Below are 21,469 nucleotides of genomic sequence, written 5' to 3'. Positions count from 1 at the left end.
CCAATGTGTCTGCAAGTAAGAGATGGGATCAAAGAGCATGAATATAATGGGGAAAAGATAGTACTTTAAGCCTTTTTAGTTAAGAGATTGAAAGCAGCGAGCAGATCCTCCATGACAGCGCTTCCACAGTAAGCCAGATCAGTAATGTCCCTGTCAAAATATCCTACTATGACAAAAAATTCCTTTTTTGTGTTTTTATTGTTATTGATTTTAATAAATGGGTAGTGGGGGCATTGAGAGCAGAACAGCATTTGGAGTAAAAAAAATGAAACCAGTAAATCTGCAGCATCTGGTTATTTTAAGCTAGAGACTTTATTACACTGAAAGTTGTACACTTCATTTCTCTACATTACTTTCTCATGGAAGTTTGTCTGTTGCTGAGAAGAGTGCTTGCATGCCTTATTATGTGCTTACTGAACACATGTCAAGAAAATTTCTTCATGCATATAGCCATTACTGAGTGAGTGGAAAAGGCCTACAAGGCATTTCAAATAGCAGCTGGAATCATAAAAAGAAAAATCCCATGATACGTTGAATGGTCTTGTGTTTTCAGAAAAATCCTCAAGATATTCTTGTTCTTTTTTTTCAGTGTGTGAAAGCAGCGGAATTGATTGGAACGTTTGTCAACCCTAAGGTATCTTTGAAATTAATCACATCAGCCTTTGAGAAAACACCTAAGCCTTCTTGTATAATGGTTCTAACTGCAGTGATTCGAGGTAGCCCAAAAGAAATCTTACAACCTCATTTGACTGATCTTGGCAACATGCTGTCACAAGCTGGAGTTTGTCAGCGATCTGAAGAGGTAAGGATGATTGGAAAATACACAACAGTCCCAAGTTTTAGACTGGTGATTCTCCAAACTTTTCATCTGTTCTCCTTAAGTGCTCCCTTTTCTTTCTTACACTCACCTTATCCCATCGTAGTAGTTGTAGGCATGTATCTGAGACAAAGGCAGGAGCTTCCATGTCCTCCCTGAGCCACCTTGTACTCTTTTCCTAGTTGTGGTCACCTAGTCAAATATACTATGCCCAAAAACTTGCTGGTAATCCATCCTTACAGCAGATGTGGATTCAAGTCTGAGAATTGTAGTAAAATGCTTCTGGTGGTAGTAGGAAAAGGCATGACAAAGAGAGAAGAAGCTGGTTAGTACGTACTGTACTAATTGTACACTCCCTTGGCTGATCCAGGTTCAGAATTTAACTGATGTTTTCAAATGCCTTGTGTTCACAGTCCAAACAAGATAATATATTTTGATCATCGTCAGTAAAAATGACTGACAACTTTTCACAGTCCATAGTGACTGACGTGTCAGGCTTTCCAAGAAAGGTTCCATTTTAATGTCATTTATTGTTTTTATTTTTGTTTTTATTTCTTTTTTAAAGAAAGGTACCAGTACAGTTACAGGTAAGTTTAGGAGCATGTTTTGTATTCTGTTTAGCTTGGTTGCTTCTCATTAGGTTGGAATCCAGCAGGAAGGCATTTCTAAATTAGCAATTTATTCCTGAGCGTACCCTTAACTAATGGCTGCGCCTGAAAACCATTTGCATTTTGGCATTTGAAAAATATTCATCAATTGCTATATAAGGAGGTGAGAGCTTCTCTTCAGCGTGCAATGGAGATTGTAAACTTCCAGGATTATTTTTTATTTTTATCTTACTCTTTTTTTCTTTTTTTTTTTTTCTTTTCATCACTTGCCCAGGCCCAGAAATAGATCTGTTAGACATGCACAAAAAGAATCCTTAAAATCTCCCGCACATATGAAATCCCAGCTTTCATGGCAGCAAAAGTTTGTTAGACCTCTGTTCTTAAGATGACCAAAAAAGGGCTACTGTGATGCCTTCAGAAAATTCTGACTTCGTGTCAGATTCAAACTTCCCTTTAAAAAAAGTTATTCATGTGTATAGATTGAATCTGGCATAATTGTCTTTTTGAGCCAATGTAAGATATACATTTGAAGTTCTTCCCTCATTAGGTTTCTTCCCTAATGGAATATATGCCAGTGATGCAGAGAATTAACCTTAATCTCCATGAAGTCTGTGATGATTAGGAACTCATATAACTGGAAGCGCTATAACTTGGTTGTTCAAATAACAATTCCCTGAAGTATATCTGCAAAATTGCTTTGAGGTCTTAAGCTCACCATTTCCATTTGGCATTATATACAGTAGACACATTCATCTGCAGCTGAAGCATTTGGTGGAATTGTGGACTTGATCTAGCCTTTGGTCTTGGAAAACAATCTTTCTCTATTTTAGAGAGTAAATGCTGCATAGACACTGTTTAGCTAAGGATTGACCATGTCCATGAGATTAATAACATTTATAACTAACCTATTCCTAGGCTTGATTTATTTTTTGGAAGTAAATTTATAACAATGGCCCCTTCTGTTAGTTAAATGTAGTCTGACAGCTTCATGGATTATCAGATGCACTTTATCCTAGAAGTTGCTGCAAACTGACTGACAGGAATATTGACTTCCATTGATATTAGTTGGATCGAGATAACAGGCATTATATTGCAACAAATGAGATAAATTGACAAAGATAAAAGCAGACACTCAGGTTTTCTTGTTTTATGTACTTAACTATTAATGTTCCATTCAAAATAGTAAGACATGGAATTATATTTGAAAAAGTTGTAATAAACATGTTATTAATTAACAAATTACACTTCAGAATGAGAAAGTACTACAAGAAAGCATTCTGAAATACTTTGATGTTTTATTCACAATGGAGCAATTGTGTGGTTAAGAGCAGGATTGTTTATTTTGTTAACAGGACACGGGAAGAAGATTATATTGAGTTCTATACAAAGTAGAATGTAGGTCGTCAAATGAACTAACACGAAATGATGAATAAATTACCAATTTAGGAGATTATACAGCACTCAGCACTCAGGTTTTATTATTTTCACTTCCCTTCTCTCTCCCTTAAAATGAATATTTTCTAACAAACATAATAAACTTACTTCTTTATTAAAAAATAGGTCTTTTATATGGAACAATTGCTTTATTGTGTAGAAGCATTAATTGAAGTGTGTCAGGAAGACTGCAAAGAAATTTGCTTGCAGCTCTTGAAAGTTCTGGTGACAGTAATGGCAACACCAAATTCTCAGCACCTTAAAGAAAAGGTAAGCAATTAACTGGTTTAGTATTTTGTTATGCTTCTGTTTTTTCCTATTGGTATAGCATTTCGTATACACAGAGCCATGATACTTTGTCTTGCTGTTAGACATTAAACCACAGAAATCCTTAACTGTGAGCAGGTTCACAAATGTTGGTAGAGTTTGAAGTGAATTGCTGTTGCATCGACCTTGACACTGACTCTGCCCCTTTGTCTGTCTCCTCATCTTTTTCCATGGCTGAAATGGCTTTGGATTTAGTCTGTTTAAAACAGGTGCAAGCAATGTATCCAAAAGAATAAAACATTAAAATCTGATCTGTGAAAGCTAAGAAGTATCATCCTTGTAGTATTTCTTAAGGATTGCTTATTTTCGTATGTGTGTATAGCAATTGGTGTTTCAAAAAAAATGTGCAGAAATACAATAGCTAAATATTTAGATATGGATATAGCTTCAACTTCATTGGATTCACTCTGTTAGAATGAAATAAGCATGAGGGAATACTTGGATTATAAAAATAAAGCTGTTCTTCAAATACCTATCTCTATGGCACTGTTCTGGTAGTTAATATTTAGAAGTCACTGTGAAGGATGAAAGATCTATGGATGTTATCATTTGTCAGTCAAAATATTGATATTTCTGCTAGCAACAGATCAAACAGTTCATATTTGTTAAGTGCTATAGCTATTTCCAGACAACAGTTTCAAGATCTCATTTAGTGTTGAATTTTGAAAATCCACAGAGTTGTAATGAAGATTAGCAGTGACGGAGAGTATTTCTCTTCTGGATCTGGAAGATGGTAGTGCTAAGGGTTAGTATGGTAATAAATCTGTGGTCAAAATCTAGGGCAACACTAGTGCCTGAAGAGCAGAATATGTTAGCTCCTACATGAGCAGAAATCTGCTTAATATCTGGGTTTGGCTGATGTAACAGAAAAACATATTACTCTCATAAGAAGCGTAGGAGTTGGCCTTATTGTTGTATCTTGTAAGGCTTGTTCACTGAAGGGTTGGCTGTATCAGTGGGGAGTAATAGCTTATGGTTAGTCCAGAGTTGTGCACCTCTTACTACACATACTACATGTGGTAAACAATAAAATTAAGTTTGGAGTTGGGGTTACAGTTTGGGACAGCAGAGCCTGGAGAGCTACATTTCTTCATAACTTTTGGTGAAGGCCCACAGAATTAAAAATATGTGCTGATTCTGAGAGGGGCCCTAGAGTCCTGTTTTATTTTGTGGTCAGTATGGGTCCGCAGGCTGTTGTTAAAGCAAGATATTTTGTGCATTTAGATTAGGTTTCAGGATAGATGGCTTGAAGTACATTAATGGAGCATGGGAAGCTCAGTTGGTAAGGGCTGCAATTGGCCTAGGAGAATGCTTTACTTAAGTGGATGTTATGGTTAAGGTAATGGTTTAGGAAAGGAGGTGTTAAAGAGCTTGTACTTATCACTGGGTTCTGCAAAGCTTTGGGCATGCTGTTGGTGCTGATTGACCTGTTGCTGCTTAATTTTTTAGATGGATAGAAGTCACTGGTTTATTGTTAACGTTAGGTTATGTACACATGCACACAAGTGGCCAGGAAAAAATTGGTGGCACACCTAAAAAGGGAAGAGAACTAAAGATGCTTCTGAATAACTTTGTTTTTATATCTAGAAACAATATTTCACTGCATAGTCGCCTAAGGTATTAACAGGTGGCTTGATGACAATCAAGAGAACCATTACACTGGATAATTTTTGTTTTAGCGTCTGATATTATACAGGGGTGAGAGGGGCAGGAGTCTTCCTTCTAGAGGTACTATCTTAATAAACTATTTTGTCTTGAATGACAGAAATCTCAATGTGAGAGTTTACAAATGGGATACCTGTAAAGGGAAATGCAGGCTTTAGAGCGATTTGACTTCAAGGTGAAGATAACTTTGAAGAGGGAGACTAAATTGTGCAAAAAGTTGATGTAGTGAAAGGAGATCACCAGAAAATGTTGTGGTTGTCAGCTGGGTAATATTTGTTAAAACTTACAACACAGAACTGTGGAGATGGTCTCAGATCTCTTTTTTTTAACCATAAAGAACAATTCATCTACAGATCAAGAGTGCTACTGTCCATAAAAAAAAAAAGTGATCATTTTTTTTCTATGTTTAGGTTCACATCAGACTCATTTTACAGTGTTTGACCTTTTTACCCCTGACCAGAACTAAAAGTTTAAATATTGTTGCAGGAACACTTTAAAATCAAGGACATCTCTAGATGCCCTGATAATAGATGAGCGTTTTGGTTAAACTCTCTTAGTTCTCTCTTCCTTTTAGTTCCCCAAGCTAAATATCAAATAAATCAGCGAGCCATCCTCATGTAGTATAATCGTGACCTATGCGAGTTGTCTTTTTTCAAATGTGCTCCTTAAATGTGATGGCTATTCTACTTCCTTTTTCTTGCTCCCAGGCATGATATTCCAAAGGCCTGTGTATCATCAGTATTTATGGTCCCATAGCTGACAGGCTGCCTCCAAGGAGACATACACATAGAAAACTAATCTGAAGGAAGTAAAATGGAACAAGCTTGAAACAAGTATTGAACAGACTTTGCAGGACAGAGAGGTACAGGACAAAGATCTGTCTCATAAAGAGCCAATGTGAGAGTGAGATTTGTTTTTTTGGGCCTTTTTTTGTTTATTTGTTTTGTTTTTAAAGAGAAAATCTGTCCAAGTAGACCTCAGACAGATTGATCTGGTATGCTTTCCAGTATCTTGTCTCTTTAGCCCTAAAATGGTCCATAAAGTCAGCAATGTCTATTTAAAATCTTATGGATTCATACTCCTACAAAGAAAGCAGTTTCGTGGAGGTAAATTCCATATATTTACATATGTGGAAAAGTTCATCTCCAAAGATTATTAAAGGTTTAGGATGTTCCTGCAGTTACAGATTATTTTTAAAGTTGACAGTACTTTGGATGAGAATCTTTTTTCTCATTAGCCTTTCTTTCAGCTAGACAGAATCTGGCGAAGAGATTACATAAGAGCAATATATAAATCTGTTACAAAGACAAACACAGCTTGCTGTTTGTTTTTTGTTTGTTTGTTTTCCCAGTTACTGGGTATTCTGAAACTTCAACTTGCAGAAGGCAAGAAGTCCACGTTAAAATACTCTTAAGAACATGTAGAACAAATGTATTGCATGTAGCCTTATGAATGTAAATTTGTTGTTCAGAAGAGAAGCCTGCATTCAGAATCAAAAGATTTTGAGTGTAAGAATAAATTATTCAAAAATTCGCATTATAGAACTTCAATTCAGACAGGAGACAGAAGATCGCAGGGATATGAGGCCACAGTTGAAACGATCTGATTGTGGGTGTTGCAGTCTTCTACTTGCTTGATTGGCCCTTTTTGCTCTGCAATGTTTCTAGTTGCTTGGGGCTAAGGAAAAAGACCAGGACCACCAACTGAGCAATGAGGTATTGTGATGAGAAGTATGATTTACAGCCCCAAATAGACTGAGCTATATCAGATGTTAGTCAGTTAGGCGTGTATTGAGCTTCTCAGTGGCATACCTGGTGACCTAAAGGTAAGACTTTGTTTCATTGCCACTGTTTTATGCTGTCTTCCTTCTTCTTTGGGCACGTATTGATTATAAGCATGAAAATAATGCATCATTAAACTTGCTAGCTTCAGATATAGGAAAGAAAATCACCCTTTCTATTTTTTTTTTTTATTTTTTTTTTTTTACTATGAGACCCTTCTGAATGAGAAAACCTACATCAATCTGTTGGCATATTTAATTTGATCTCTCCTATTTTCTATTGCAGTCATGAAACTACTTAATAGTATATTTTAAATTGCCTCGAAATGAAGCATTGTTTTGTAACTGTTTTGTATTTTGTTCAATAAAAGAAAAGTATTGCAGATGGGGGGGTCATTGATGGAGAACGGTTTCTGTCTTGCCATGTTGTCATTAATCTTCCAATTTATTTACAGAAAATGAGTATTGTACCTACAAGTTATTCTGTGTTGTCTTGACTGTCTGGCAGAATGCTTCCATGTTTCAGCTAGCTTGTGCAATTGAGTTCAATTTAAAAATATAAAAATATGACTACAATTTGTAGTTGTACTGAACCACTTAAAGACAAATGGTGTCACCCATAGTGCTGCACTACTTCTTTCCCTTCTAGAACCGGAGACCATACTGACAACATAGGTCATTTCTCAGTGGGGGTTATGACTGTTCCTTTCTCCTTATTCTCTACTCACTGTCCACTGAAATCACTAATACTATAGATACTGCGTTCAGCATGCTCATAAACTCTTTCTTAGAGAAATTTTTTGAGCATTTTGTCTAATTAAATTTTTTAAAAGGAAAGAAAAAAAGTAAAACAGGCGCTCGAGAGAGGGAGTACCTTGTCGTCTCCAAACAGGAGCAGCAATATTTTTTGGAAGCTGCCACAGCCTCCTAGATGTGAGTTTGGGAAATTGTTTTTATGAACATGTTTTAAAGCGTTGTTAAATAAGGAGAAAATCACTACATCTTTAAAACTAATAAGTACTGGTTTATATTTGGTTAGTTTCTGGATAGGTTTTCAAACGGATTTGATTCTTTTAGTTTGCTACTACATTGTTGTATTCTTTATGATTTTGTTTTGAAATCAGGACAAATATTTGTCATTAAATCAAAGTTAAAGGATTTATTGTAGGCAGACACTATATATTTGGTCTTGATTGTCCAAATTGAAACTATGCACATCTTGTTCCTTCCCTTCTCATAGCATAAACAGATTTTTTAAAGTTTTGCCTTTTAAAAAAAATATATACATATGTATGTATATTGTTCCAGTTAAGATGAAGTATCTCATCTCTATTTTTAACAGGCAGAAGAAACAGTGTGTTCATTAGCCAAAGTGCAGCAATTGGATAGTTTTCTTTGTCTCTACAAACAGCATATAATTCAGCTTTTGGAATGGGTTTCAGTATCACATGATTCTTGGACCTGCTATTCTCCAGAAATATTACAGTTAGATGTCATCGCAAATCATTCAGGTATGACTTATTTAGTAGTTTGAAAGCTCATCCAGTTAAAAATAATAATAATAATAAAGTAATAATCTTGGTAGCCTGCAGACACATTGTGTTTTATAATGAGTAGTGTAATATTCAAAAGCTTCACAAGTATAATGAAAACCAAAGTGAAAACATTCAAGCAGCTCAAATTCCAAAAGACTCCTTGGCTGCAAGGAGCCTACCAAAAGCACTTAAGTAGCAGTGTACTTTCAGGTAAATGAAACAGGTAGGGATTATGGGGAGATGAAAAGGTAGTTGAAAAGTTTAAAAAAAAAAACTTATGGTGTCCAAAAGCGTATCTGTTTTTTCCATCTATTCCCTTATCTTATAAAAGATACTTATCTGTACAAGCCTTTCCACACATAAGTTCTCCAATGCACCACTACACAGGCTTTAGTGAAATACTCTAGCATACATTTCAGCTAACTTCAGATCTCCACAGTGAACATACCTCTGATATAGCTGTCCTGATTATGTTTTCAGGCAAGGGAGGCAGTGACAGGCAGTTGTTTTTTTTTGTTCTGGGCTCCTGTTTTGAGATGTTTTATCCTGTTTATGTGCTTTTTCCTTTTTATTGGTTAAAGCAGGAATGTATGCAGTGACTTTGGCTACCAGTATCCATATTGCAGACAGATAAAGATGGACAGATATGTTTTAAGGAACTGTTATCTTCTGCATTTAATACTTGAACCTCAAAAAAAAAAAAAACAAAAAAAAACACTCATCAAATCTATATGAAACACCCACTCACTGGTTTGTGCATCAACCAGTATAAGTACTTTTTTTTTGTTTTTCGTCTTTAGAAAGAACAAAAAAGTTTTTTCAGTGCAAGTTCCAAGAAGCCAACTTTTCTGTAGATTTGCACTCCTCATCCCATGACTGAGGAACTTCTAGACAGTTGTCTCTGTTTTCCTTAATGGCAAATAAATCATAAAACGTCTGGGCAAACATTTTGGCTTGTATCCCACACTGGTTATATGCTATTGTCTGTGTTTTCTGTCTGACACAGCATCTCCTAGAGCTATTCAGTTTGTTTGTTCATTTTTCTTTCTTTTCATTCCCACACATAATGTTATTTTTTGATCAATATAATCAGGTTTACTTATTTTAAATTTTCATTTTTTACTGTTTTTCAGGAATGTATGCTTACATTGAAATTAACAATGTAGATTATTTTGTTTATTTTCCATCTGTTGAGTTGCTGTTATCAGTTTGATATAATAAGTGTCTTAAAAATTCCTCAGAACTCACATGAAGCAATGTATCTTGAATAAACGTTAAGAAAATAGAGACCTACTTGTTGGCATGGAAATATAGCAAACTGCAGCTTAACATTCACCCTGTGTTGCTTAAGTCTAGACACTGAAGTTCGGTTGATTTTATTTATTTATTTATTTTAATTTTAAACATTAAATTTCCAGATATAATTAAATGCTGTTGAACTTGTTTTGGATTCTTGAATGCTTCAATCTGTTCATTTCACATGTGAGGAATGTTCTTGTCATCAGAAATGCCAAAGTGTTGTGTCGCTTTCTGGGAGGGTTTTCTTAGTGACTGGAGTTGAATGGAATGTGCATCACAAGAAAATAAAGCTGAAGAAGTTCCTAGGGGAAAGCATTTTATAGCAAACAGAGCAGAAGGAGCATTCTACAGTAAGCAGCTTGCAGAATAATGCATGTGTATGGTCTACACATACTCCTCTTTAAAACCATGTAGTTATTAATCAATATCAAGGAGAATGGTAGAAACTTCCTCCTCTTTTGACAAAATCATTTCTTTAGATGTTGGGATAACAAGTTGGGCTTTGTTTGTTTATCGTTTAGTGGTAAAAACAGAATTCATCAAAGGATGTGAAAACGTTAACAGACTAGGAAATGAGTTTGGGAAATATTTTTATTTCAAATAGTACCTTCTAAGAAATCACCATATTTTAGATTTTCTTGTAAAATTCAAATAATCATCATGGAGGAATAATACAACTGCAATAATTTTATTATCCAAGTTTTGAGGCCGACCCTTTCAAACATGCCCTTTCATGTGCCTCTGGGAGTCATGAACACTTTTGCTTGAATGCTGCATGTGGGAAAAACTTGAAAGAAGATAGAAGCCAACCAATTCTGCTGTTTGGTGTGGTATCACAGTCATACCAGCTTCAGTATAATTTTCCATTAAGTTCGATAAACCAGAACTTTGTGCACAGTCTCAAGCTTTCAGAGCTACATAACAAACAGCATTAGTGCCCCCCTCAAATGTGTTAATCCACCCAGACTGCCATTTCATACTGCACTGGTCCCAGCAGGTAGCAGATGTCATTGATATGCTACATAATACACTGTAGCATCGCAGAACCAAAACAGTTAAGTGAGATGTGGGATAAAGCAGTCTTCAGGGAGCACCATGCTGCCATGGCTAAGTCTGCAAGTACCTGAGCACAGGGAGAGTTAGCTTAGGTATTTCTACACTGGCTAATACAATGTAACATGGATATATCAACAGCTGCCATGCAAGAGTGAGAAGTTAAATATTACTTTAATGCCAAGCATATTATGATTTTTTTTAAGTACTCTGATATTAAACATCCAAATAGAACTTATTTGTGCTCCAAAATAGGTGTTGCATGTTCTTCCTCTAGGTCCTGTCATAGGTGAAGCTCTTGATGACTTTATTCTCATTCTTAAGACATGTCTTCAGCCAAACAAAGATCCCCAGATGCGCTTAAAACTTTTCACTGTTTTATCACAGTTGCTCCAGAAAGCAAATGAAACCGTCAATTCTCAGGGGTAAGTAGAGTTCTAATTTCACACGGCCATTTGAACACTAAAGTAGCATTAAAAAGTAATGACCATGGTAGTTATTTAACCCCTATAATTGTGTCCATGTTAGCATGTGTGGGAGAAGAAAGGCTTTCCCACCATATTCTATAGCATATTTTTCTTGCTGTGTTTTTTAACAATGCTCAGAAGGGGCATGCAAAGGCAATAATTAAGAAATAAAAAGTATGAAAATTGAAGTCTGGACTTCTTCCACTATAATTCTCATATCGTTGTCACTGTGGAAGAATTAAAATTGGATATCATGAAGATCTGGATAGTTTAAGAAATAAAGAAAGTACTACAGTTGGAAATAATATATGTTTGAAAGCTAAGATGGGGATTCTTAGGAAAGAGAGGATTTTTTTTGTTTGTTCCATTCCAGCCAAGTCCTAAAGCCTCAAACTTTGCCTGTAGCTATGGTAAGAAAACAATCAAATACTTGAAAAATATGGCCATTTAAAAGTTGTGGTATAGCATGGTGTTTAAAAGTGATTGAACTAAATGTTTGGGAAGGAATTATTATTACTCTCGGTGACTGATGCTGGAAGTCTCCTGTTGCTTGCAGTATTTAAGCACTGCAAATAGAGTCGAACTATAATTTACCATGCATATAAAAACCCTCCATTTATAACAATCCCAGCAGTGGGACCCTTTGTCATTATTAATTTAGCCCTACTAGCAGTGAAAACTCTTCTGCAAAGTTGTCCTGAATACATATAGTACATCTACTCCATTTTCCCAGTGCCTGCTGCATTTAGTATGTCAATGCATTCTGATACAGTCTGCATCTTTTTTTTTTTCATTTTTAACTCTCTAAAATTCCTTTTTTTTTCCCTTTTTTCCCTTTCTTTTTTATCATAGGAAGCATTCTTTCTAAAAGTACTTTGATCACAACAGTCAGTTATACTTAGTTTTTCATGATTCTGAGGAGCAAATAGGCACTCAGTGGGCATCCTGATATGTTGAACACTGATACAGATTCTTTAAGGCCATGTTGTGATGAATGTAGGTATATTTTTGCCATTTTTAGATTTCTATTTGGTATATTGCAGGCCTCCATCCTATAATGGGGGGTGGAGGGTAGTGGAGGGTATGGGCAGAAGAACCCTCCTGTTTACCCTTCAGTGGGGTTCCACTTAAGCTGAAGAAACTCTGCTAATAGTTTCTCCCTAATAGTTTCTCCCCTAATAGTTTCTGAGCTAGTGTGAAAGAGGTAATGTAATGAAACTGTCTTTTTTTAACTGAAAGCTTTTGTGCTATATTTGTTGTTACCTCTTTACATATTTTCAGGATCCAATATTCAAATCCTTATCAGGTGTCAGATGCAGTTATTTGGAGTCCTGCTCTTTCACCTCAAAAATATAATTGTAGCTTACAGCAGAATAGAATTTGAAAACTGGGGGTTTAATTTGGTGTTCTGCCTCTCATTTTGGTCTATGGAAAGCATCCAAGCAGTATGACAGGTACATTACATAGCATGCTACAAAGTCCTGACTCTCTTAGGGCATGCAGGTACTGCTGGTAGAGAGAGATCATCAGTGGAGGACCACAAGGTAAATCTCATCAAGCAGTATTATTTTATTTGAGCAATAGTCAAATAGGATGAATAAAAAATCTTTTCTGTGCAACCCAGTCATTTGTATGAATAATGGAACCAAAAGAGGGAAGAAGAAAACAAACCCGCTGTGCTATTAGCTTCACTTGGATTCACAAAAAAAGGGCAATTACCATTGAAAAAAAATAGAAGAATATGTTTCAAAGTAGTGTACTCAGCAAATAGAGCTACACATCACACTGCCTGTCCACAGATAGCCATGATGGAAGTTGCTTAGCTCCAGGCAGCGAGTGAATGACCTTTTGTCAAGATTAGATACATCCAGTAAGGTTAATAGACCTGTTTGTACCAAGAATGACTCCTGGCTAAGGATGGCCCAGCATGGCTCATAATGAGTCTCTCTGTCCTCTGAGAACAGGAGCAAAGCAATGAATTTTACCAGTACGTTTATCTTCAGAAACTGAAAAGCAGTAGAGGGAGTGAAATGGCACTTTGAAGTTTTGATCTTACTTACCCCTGTAAAATCAAATGCTTTACTGGAGGAAGCGACATATAAAGATTTTGCATTTAAGAAGATGTTTACAAAACATTTTTGGAGTTTTTGTTTTGTAAAAGCAAATACAATTTTGTTTCAAATTACCTAGATTTAGGATATTAAGTTTGGGAAAAAAAACAACAGCCAAACCACAAATGCATAAAGCCAAGTGCAGCAGTGCTGTGAAAGCAGAGAAGGAGTCAACCAAGAAAAAAAAAAAAAAACACAACAAACAACAACAACAACAACAAATTAAAATTTCATTCCATTTTAATTATATAAGTCCATAAAATGGGGTTAGCAATTTTAATTTAATTCTAAAGCTTGCCTTCTATTTGCCTTCTATATCTGCATAAGAACTATTATGTTATATGCATAGATTACATCTTAGTTGTTTCTTATCCAGTTTAAAATAAAGTCTCAACTAACTGAATACTAATAGCACAAATATGTTCTTTCATGGAAATAGCTCACGTTTAAAATTAAGTTACATAGATTTACAACAGTAAGATTTGAAAATGGAAAGAGGGAGAATTTAAATGCATTAGCAAGAGCAAAAAATACATCTTAATGGTAATGAGAGATAGGGCAGTGAAGTAGTAGTAAGTTTTGGTTACACAATCACATTCATTGCTGGTAGTAATTTGTTCAGCTCTTTAAAACATTTTAACAGTTTAGATAGGAAAGGTTTCAGTTATTCTTCTAAACACAGTTGTATGGTCATCTAATTTTGTTTAAGTCTGACGTTATTGTGTCAGATAACTGCCGAGTATTGCTTTACTGATTCTATTTCAAAGCAGTAGAACAAGACTTCTCACAAATAGCATAGCATTCTGGTTAACATAATGCTGATGGAATTTACCTCTATGTTTTGACAGATTGTTTTTCTTTACAGTTTAATAGAGGGTTTTATTAAGAACAGAAACAGCTACTGATCAGATAGCCCAGAACTGCTTTGGAGCTGCTTTGGAATGATGGTGATCATTAGTTACATTTTTTCTGGCAACTTTTTTGAATGGAAAATTATTCACTCTTAGGAATGTGTTTAAAATAGTAAATCTAAAGGTTTTTGACAAATTCAGATGTGTCTAATGGGACTTCAGATTTCTTGTTATTACTGAATCATAAGTGCCATCTGCTGGACAAGAAGCAAGAACGAACTTTCTGAGACTGCTCCTTTCTTTAGCCAGGTGACTAAGCAGCAGCCAGGCATACATATTTTCTTCATGTAGAAGATAAGAGGTTGTCAGTTTTGTGTATGTGCAGTAGATAACAGAAGTCTGGCGGGCTAGCTAATCATACGTTAGTGACACGGTCTAACTGCAATGGGTAAAGAATAGTTAAAGGAAAGAAGTAAACACAATTACATTTGTGATTACATTGATATAATATTATTGTGGAAAGTTTTACCATTGGTGGATGATATTGTGTTGTTAATTTTGTTTGTGTTTTTTAAAAAAGAAGTTAAAAGGTACTTAACAATAATTGTTTGTTGTCGACATCTGCCTGTTACGTTCCTCCTGTGGCTTGGCACCTCTCTGTGGGAACCACTTACTCATCCTGGCATTGTAGGACTCTTAGAAAATTAGCAACAGCTTCTTCCCTTTCTGTCAAGCACCCGGGTGGTGATGTGCTGTTTTGCACTCAGGTGGCTGCAGTCCAGGTCTGCTGGAAGTCTGAATAGAGTGGGATGTGAGTCAAGGTAGATTTAGCCTGTTAATAGTCAATCTGTTTTGCACACTGCCAGCTGCTCTTTAAGGCACAGAGGCAAAGTGAATAACCAGAGCCTTAATTATTTACTGACGGGCCAGGCAGACATGGCTTCCTTGATGCAGAAAAGTCTTTTTAAACTTGTCTGTAAGATTTATATCTTTCTCTCTTAATTTAAAATTGCTTGAGATTAAATTAAATGGGTATGAGGGAATGTTGCCTCTTGCAATTTTTGATTCTTGCAACAGCTTTTAGTATTGTAACAACACATTCAATAGAGGATCAGGAAAACACATCAGCAAAAATATCACAGATTTGTACGTTTGTAATGAAAGCAAATTGCTATTGGGACTGGCACCGTTTAAAAATCCTACAGACCTCACATCCTTGAGGGAGACAAGTTTCTGAGCCAAGGGAAAGCTGAAGTATTCTGGGTAGACTCCCTGCAATATCAGTAGATGTGGTCTCATCAATAGCTTTCATACTTTTCACATTGTGAATACCTTTCATTGGACAGTCTCAAAGGGCCTTACAAATATTAATGAATCCTCACAGCATTCACATGGAGCATTATCTCCACTTCACAGACGGAGAAAATGAGACAGAGAGAAGGTAAGTAGTTTACCAAGATAACAAAGTGAGTCATGGGCATCGTCTGAAGTGGAAGAAAGTCTAGGCTCCCCTTTCCATGAATGTTAGGTATTTGTTTAAATACTGCCTTGGAAAAATTAAGTTATGAAAGGCTTATCACATACATTATAATCGTGTTAGCTTATAAGTTTTGTGGTTTTTTTTTTGTCTTTTTCCCCCCCTTTTTTGCCTATGTTTCTATGACAGAAAATTCTCTTTTACATCCTGTCAGTCTCTCTACCAATTTCTCATGAACCTTTGTTTTGCTTTCTTATTTTTGGCTCCAGGCTGTTCCCTAGCTACCTTGAGATTGTGATAAAAGACATTCTGGCTCCTAATCTGCAGTGGCATGCTGGAAGAACAGCAGCTGCCATCCGCACTACAGCTGTATCATGCCTTTGGGCTCTAATTCACTGTGAAACACTTTCACCAGAAGAGGTAAATTCTCTTTCTCATCAAGCGTACTTTGAAATCTTAGGCAGGAAAGCAAAATAAATGCAAGGAAAACAAATGAAAAAAAAATCCCTTTTTTAAGTAGGATTTTCAGGTGGATGTATAGTTTTCATAATAAAATTAATTGCAACTGAGTGCTAATAACTGAAATGATCAGAAGTGAGGAGAGGGTGATATCCTGACAAAAGACCTGAGACCTGCTATATGTTGTAGAACTTGCCATCATGAAATTTTGTAGATCTGCTCTAGCATAACGCCAGTTCTGACACACCAAATACTCAGGCCCTTGACATAACTGGCCCCTTAGCCAGTACGTGCGGAGCGGCACTGGAGCTAGCCAGTACATGCTTTTGTGTAATGTGGTGAAGACAACTTGTCTGGTTGCCTTGGAGCCCACAGGTCCATTTAGGAAAAAAATGTAAAAGATTCCTGGAAAGGGCAGGAGGAGTTGAGATGGAACTTGAAGGGTATCTATAGAAACTAAAATAGAGAGCTGGCAAGGAATATGCTTAAAGAAATGTAAGGTGCTGTAGTGATCAAGGATTAATTGAATCTGAGGAGGTTTTTGAAGCTTGTTTGCTAGCAAAAATGGCATGTGGAAGGAAAAATGTTCAATATAAGGACATTTTAAAAAACAAATGGACTTTAAGTATTATTAAATGCTTATAATCTTTATTGCCTTTATAACAGACCTTAATTGAACAGAATGCTTAAACACATGTAACTGGTTGATTTCACGTATACGAAAATAACATCAGAGACTACTGTTGTGTTTAAATGTTTTTCTGAATCAGTGGGGGACCTAAATGCCCTTTTACATTAATGTATATGAAATGTACATATTAAAGTCAAATAATGAAACTGACTAAAAATGTTGTATTAAAATCTTTATTTAAAAGCTTCCTTTTGGAATAAGAGCACCATCTACTGGTACATACACATAATCCTCATCTCCAAATTACTGAAAGTCTTGCCAAGATTATTATTTTTTTTTTTAATAAAAAGACAAGCAAGACTAAAGCTTTTACAGATAATGTAAAACTCATGCATATATACTGAGTATTCATGAAATGGCTGTTCTATTGGTGGATTTTCCATTTCCCAAGCTTCTTTAGAGGTAAAAATGAAGCTAACGTCAAGAGATTCCGGAGTAATTATAATTAACTTCATCTTTTTAAATTGTGCAATCCAGTATCTGTCAGATCTAATGATAACTGATGTAACCAATAAGCATATTGTTTCAGAGAGACTGAAAAGCTGTTGTTTTTTATATGCGTTTCTTGTTAATTCTAGACCTTGAAAGTCAAAGATGTGCTAATGCCCCAAATTATTGCTGCCATGGATGAAGACTCTAAAATTAGTCGACTGATGGGTTGCTGTATTGTTGGTGTTTTTTTTAAAGTCTGTGGGAGGCAGTTTGATGAAGACCAGCTTACCAAGATTTACCCAGGTAAGTGTGAGAGTTTTTGGGTTTTATGATGGAGGCACGTCTCCATATTGAAAAATTACACTTACTTTTTCTCCTGAGGTGTCATAGAAGCTTTGTTTGTAATGATAAAAAGTCCTCGTTCTGGAGTGGTAAGCAGATTCTCTCTGTAGCTTTAGGATTCACTCCAAAGGTTGTCCACCTCACCTGCAGTTTAATTGCAGCTGGTAGCAATGAAAGTACTAACACAGACTAGGAAATGACAAATTTGTTATGTCAAATGGCTTTAGTCCTACGTGAAGAGCAAAAAAGCCTTTAAGTGGTACAAACAGGTGTGGATTTCATGTTGACTTGGTTTCTCACACATGTTTATTTTACTCCCATAAACATATTCTAGTGCTATGATTCAGTTCTTTTATCTGATGTTTTAACTATTTGGGTACTTATCCCCTAGAGTAATTTTATATAGTAATTTATATAAAATGAAGGAAAAGTGGGGAAAAAAAAGTGGAAAAAGTAGATTGGGCAAAACCATACGGTCAGCAACAGTTTTGTATATGAGAGGCAATTTAACATTTTAATCCTGCAGAGATGAAGACATGATTTGTTATTGCCAAGTGAGACTGCATAAAGTATATAAAGTACAGGTATGCATTTTAAAGAATCAAGATGTTAACACATGTGAGTAGGTATTAAGTATGACTCCAACAGCACTTGCTTCTTGCAGGCCCTTTCTGTACTAGCTTTTCAACTGCAGCATTTCATTTTATTAAGATATTCTGTTGCTGATATGCTAATATCATTTTTATATGCCCTTGCTACCAGCTAAGCAGAACTGAGCTGAATTATTCCCGATGTTATTATACATTAGACCACTAGATGGAACTTTAGTCAGTGTTATTGTCTCCAAGGCTTACCAGTATTTCATCTGCCTTGCTTCCTAGTTTAGACTATGTGAAATAATGTTTTAACTATAGTGAAAGTAGAACAGTAATGCGTTATATAAATGGTAGTCACATCGTTCTCCATATTGTGTGGGGTAGGTTTAAAAAAAAAAAAAAAAGAAGAAGAAACTACTAATCTACAGTGCTGTGTTGTCAAATAGAGATACTTTCTCTAAAGCTTATTGGTATCATGTTGGTATGTAGGTAGAGTTTGTTAGCCAACTAATCTAAATAATTTCATAAATGTATTTTAATATTTTGACAACATAATTAACTTTTAGAAAACAATCCAATAACAATCCTATGCATGCTTTTAGGAAGAATATACATGTATTCCACAAGTTCAAAAGACAGAAAGATGTCACATATATAAATGCAACAACAATTTCAGTGATAACAAAATAAATTTATGTTTTGAAATAAAAATAAAAAGATAACTTCTCTGTTAATAGTGATGACTGGTTGTATATTTGTTCCTTTGCAGAAGTTCTAAAGCGTTTGGATGATGCTTCACGTGATGTACGACTGGCAGCTGCTCGCACCTTAGCTAATTGGTTTAATTGTGTAAAAGACAGTGATATGAAATCTGTAATGAAAAGTAATATTGAGATTCTGTATCAAGAACTGTTGATACATCTGGATGACCAAGATCAAGATACGCAAAATGCAGTCCTAGGTAAGACTTTCATTCATATTTTTTTGACAATGCTTTACAAAGAATGCTACTTCCATGTAACACTTGAAAACTCTTACTGCTAGGGACTAGTTTCAGTGAGTATGAGCTCAGACCTTTCACCTGTATGCAGAATATTTTATCTAGTATTCACTAGAGTCGGAATATGAGCATATCTGATGTATCAGAACCCTGTATAGACAGTAGACAGGATATGGACCGTAGACGCTAACCACTGCAGGATGTGACCATACCCTATCTCTTAATAAATTCTGTGGAATTTATTGGTGTATCCGTTTATGCGTTCAAGCATATAGATACCAAAATGCAGACTTCAGTAAATGAGAGGGGAATTAGTTTTTCATGATTGAGCAACTAACAGAAAACTTCCAGGTTAGGTTTCAACTACTTTGAGGGAACCTGGACAGAGAAAGACAGAGCAGCTAATGTTTTATAAACCATATTTTGTTTTACAGATGCTTTAAAAGAAGGCAGCATTTTATATCCAGAACTGCTTGTGAGAGAAATTGAAGTGATTATACATAAGCATCGAACACCAGTCTATTGTAATCAACTACTACATCACATTCAGTCAGCCAAAGAACCAGTTTTATGAATCAGTGCTGATTTTTTAGTGAACTGCATGTGAAATCTGTTTGATCTGGATTGGTTTCATATTTTCATTTTCTTAAGGTAGGCTAAGCAATAAATAGATATTTCTTTTTCCTTTGTACGTTCAGTATTAGTTCATTTAAAACTCAGGTTAGCACAATTCTATGTTCTTTGCCATGTGAAGGTGGTTTTTGTTTTTTTTTTTTTTTTCTTTCCCTAGCTATAAGACAATGTTTAAATTCATGTTGCATTGGAACTTTTCCAGGTACAAGGTTTAAAAGAGGAATATTTTTGAGGAATCTGACACTATTTATATTTGAGAAAGATAATTTATTTTACAAAATAATACTGTAATGTTAAATTTATGTAATTCAGCGAGTACTTAGTCTTCTAAGGAGCATTTCAAACTGGATGATATTCAGACTTTGCAGAGTCAGGTCTGTGAGGAACAGTTTTATCAGAAATGAAGACAGCCAAACTTCTGTTGCATAATGCAGCAGAATTTTCATGGTGTTTTGAGTACTTATACTAGCATAACATAGGGGACATATTCTGAGTAGGTGTCACTAAAGGAATGTTTTGTATTGTCGTTGTATTACATGTTATGACTGAGAATAAAACTAACATTTTTTAAATTAAGGGTTGTAATGCAAGGAAATGTGCTGTTTTGTCACTTAGATTAACAATATTTATATTGTTTTTGTTAAATATCTGCATCTTTTATGTTTATCCTACAGTGCCTTGGAAGGCAAGCAACATTTGTTTGCATACTACTTTGAAGTGAAATTCTCCAATATTAGGTTAAAGCATTTCTTTAAATACCTTTGTAGTGTACAAGTTGTAGAGTTTTCTCACATTCTTAGCTATGTAATAAAGTGGGCTTCTTAGATTCCTGTCTAAGTCATTCTGGGGTACAGTGCTATTTATTGCGCACACAAAAATCACAGAAAAGCAGGTTCCTGATTTTTTAAAATTATTAGTATTATAGGCAGAAAATACTTTTTGTTTCTACCTCCCAAGTACCTTGGCTTTGTATCAAGTCTAAGAACAGGCTCTTCAAGGTTTGGGAATATTCCTTATGATGTAGGAGTACTCCTCATATTTGCTTATCCTTCTGAGATAACTACTTTTTCAGACTTAACTTAATTGTACCAAACCATGGTCTGTTTGCATCAATTCGTGCTGGCAATCTCAAAGAAACATTTGAGAGAAAAGAGATACACAAAGCAAGACCTACTTCTACCTTAAAAGCAAAGTTATGCAAACTTGTGGCTACTCCTCCATAAAATACTGTGTTGTTTTGAAAAGCCTATCAAAAGGGACAATAACACCAAAGATACTGAATAAACGAGTACTTTCCTAGCAATCTAAAAGCTCTTTGTCATTTCTCTAGAACTGGATGCTCATTTTAAATCAATTACACTGTGTCTTTGAAGTTTTCATGAAAAGAAAAGCTATAACTGTTCCTTTACTGAGCAGCATTTTGGTTGACTAATAACTTAATAATGTGTAGCTCAATATAACGAGAAGGCCACCAGAAATTCTTACAATGTACAGTAAATACAAGTCACTAGAAAACATTACATTGAATAAAGAAGTCGTGGAGTCTCCACCCTTTGGGGATATTCAAAACCTGATACATCCTGGGCAACCTGTTCTACCTGACTCAGCTTGAGCAGGGATTTAGACTACATGATCTCCAGAGGTCCGTTCCAGCCTCAATTATTCTGTGTTTCTGTGAAATTGTTTTCTTAGTCTAATCAATCGTTAAAAATCCAATCTAATTAGACTGGAAATAGACTACATAGCCATCTTAGCAGAGCCCTCTTGAGATTTCATTCAACACCCTATTCTCAAAAAAACAGGATTTCAAAGCACTGCAAAGCAACCGATTCTTCCAATACAACCTGAAGTCTTGCTTCAGCAACCTCTTGCTGTGTCAGGAGGTACACGAT

The 21,469-nt window shown here is 35.5% G+C and overlaps 1 protein-coding gene across 1 annotated transcript in view; it reads left to right on the top strand.

Annotated features, from left to right (window-relative positions):
- DNAAF5 (dynein axonemal assembly factor 5) overlaps positions 1 to 20,880 on the top strand; it is a 29,123-nt gene extending 8,243 nt beyond the window's left edge. Inside the window, exons 6-13 of the mRNA XM_032198007.1 lie at positions 590 to 802; positions 2,986 to 3,129; positions 7,974 to 8,142; positions 10,796 to 10,943; positions 15,694 to 15,844; positions 17,153 to 17,309; positions 18,714 to 18,905; positions 19,379 to 20,880. Coding sequence (XP_032053898.1) covers positions 590 to 802; positions 2,986 to 3,129; positions 7,974 to 8,142; positions 10,796 to 10,943; positions 15,694 to 15,844; positions 17,153 to 17,309; positions 18,714 to 18,905; positions 19,379 to 19,518 — 1,314 coding nt within the window. The 3' untranslated portion in view covers positions 19,519 to 20,880. The remainder of the gene's footprint in view (positions 1 to 589; positions 803 to 2,985; positions 3,130 to 7,973; positions 8,143 to 10,795; positions 10,944 to 15,693; positions 15,845 to 17,152; positions 17,310 to 18,713; positions 18,906 to 19,378) is intronic.
- The last annotated feature ends 589 nt before the right edge of the window (positions 20,881 to 21,469 follow it).

Source organism: Aythya fuligula, chromosome 15 (genome assembly GCF_009819795.1).
Source record: "Aythya fuligula isolate bAytFul2 chromosome 15, bAytFul2.pri, whole genome shotgun sequence".
Classification (NCBI taxonomy): Eukaryota; Metazoa; Chordata; class Aves; order Anseriformes; family Anatidae; genus Aythya; species Aythya fuligula.
Note: the sequence above shows the minus strand (reverse complement) of the source record. Positions and strands in the feature narration are given on the sequence as shown.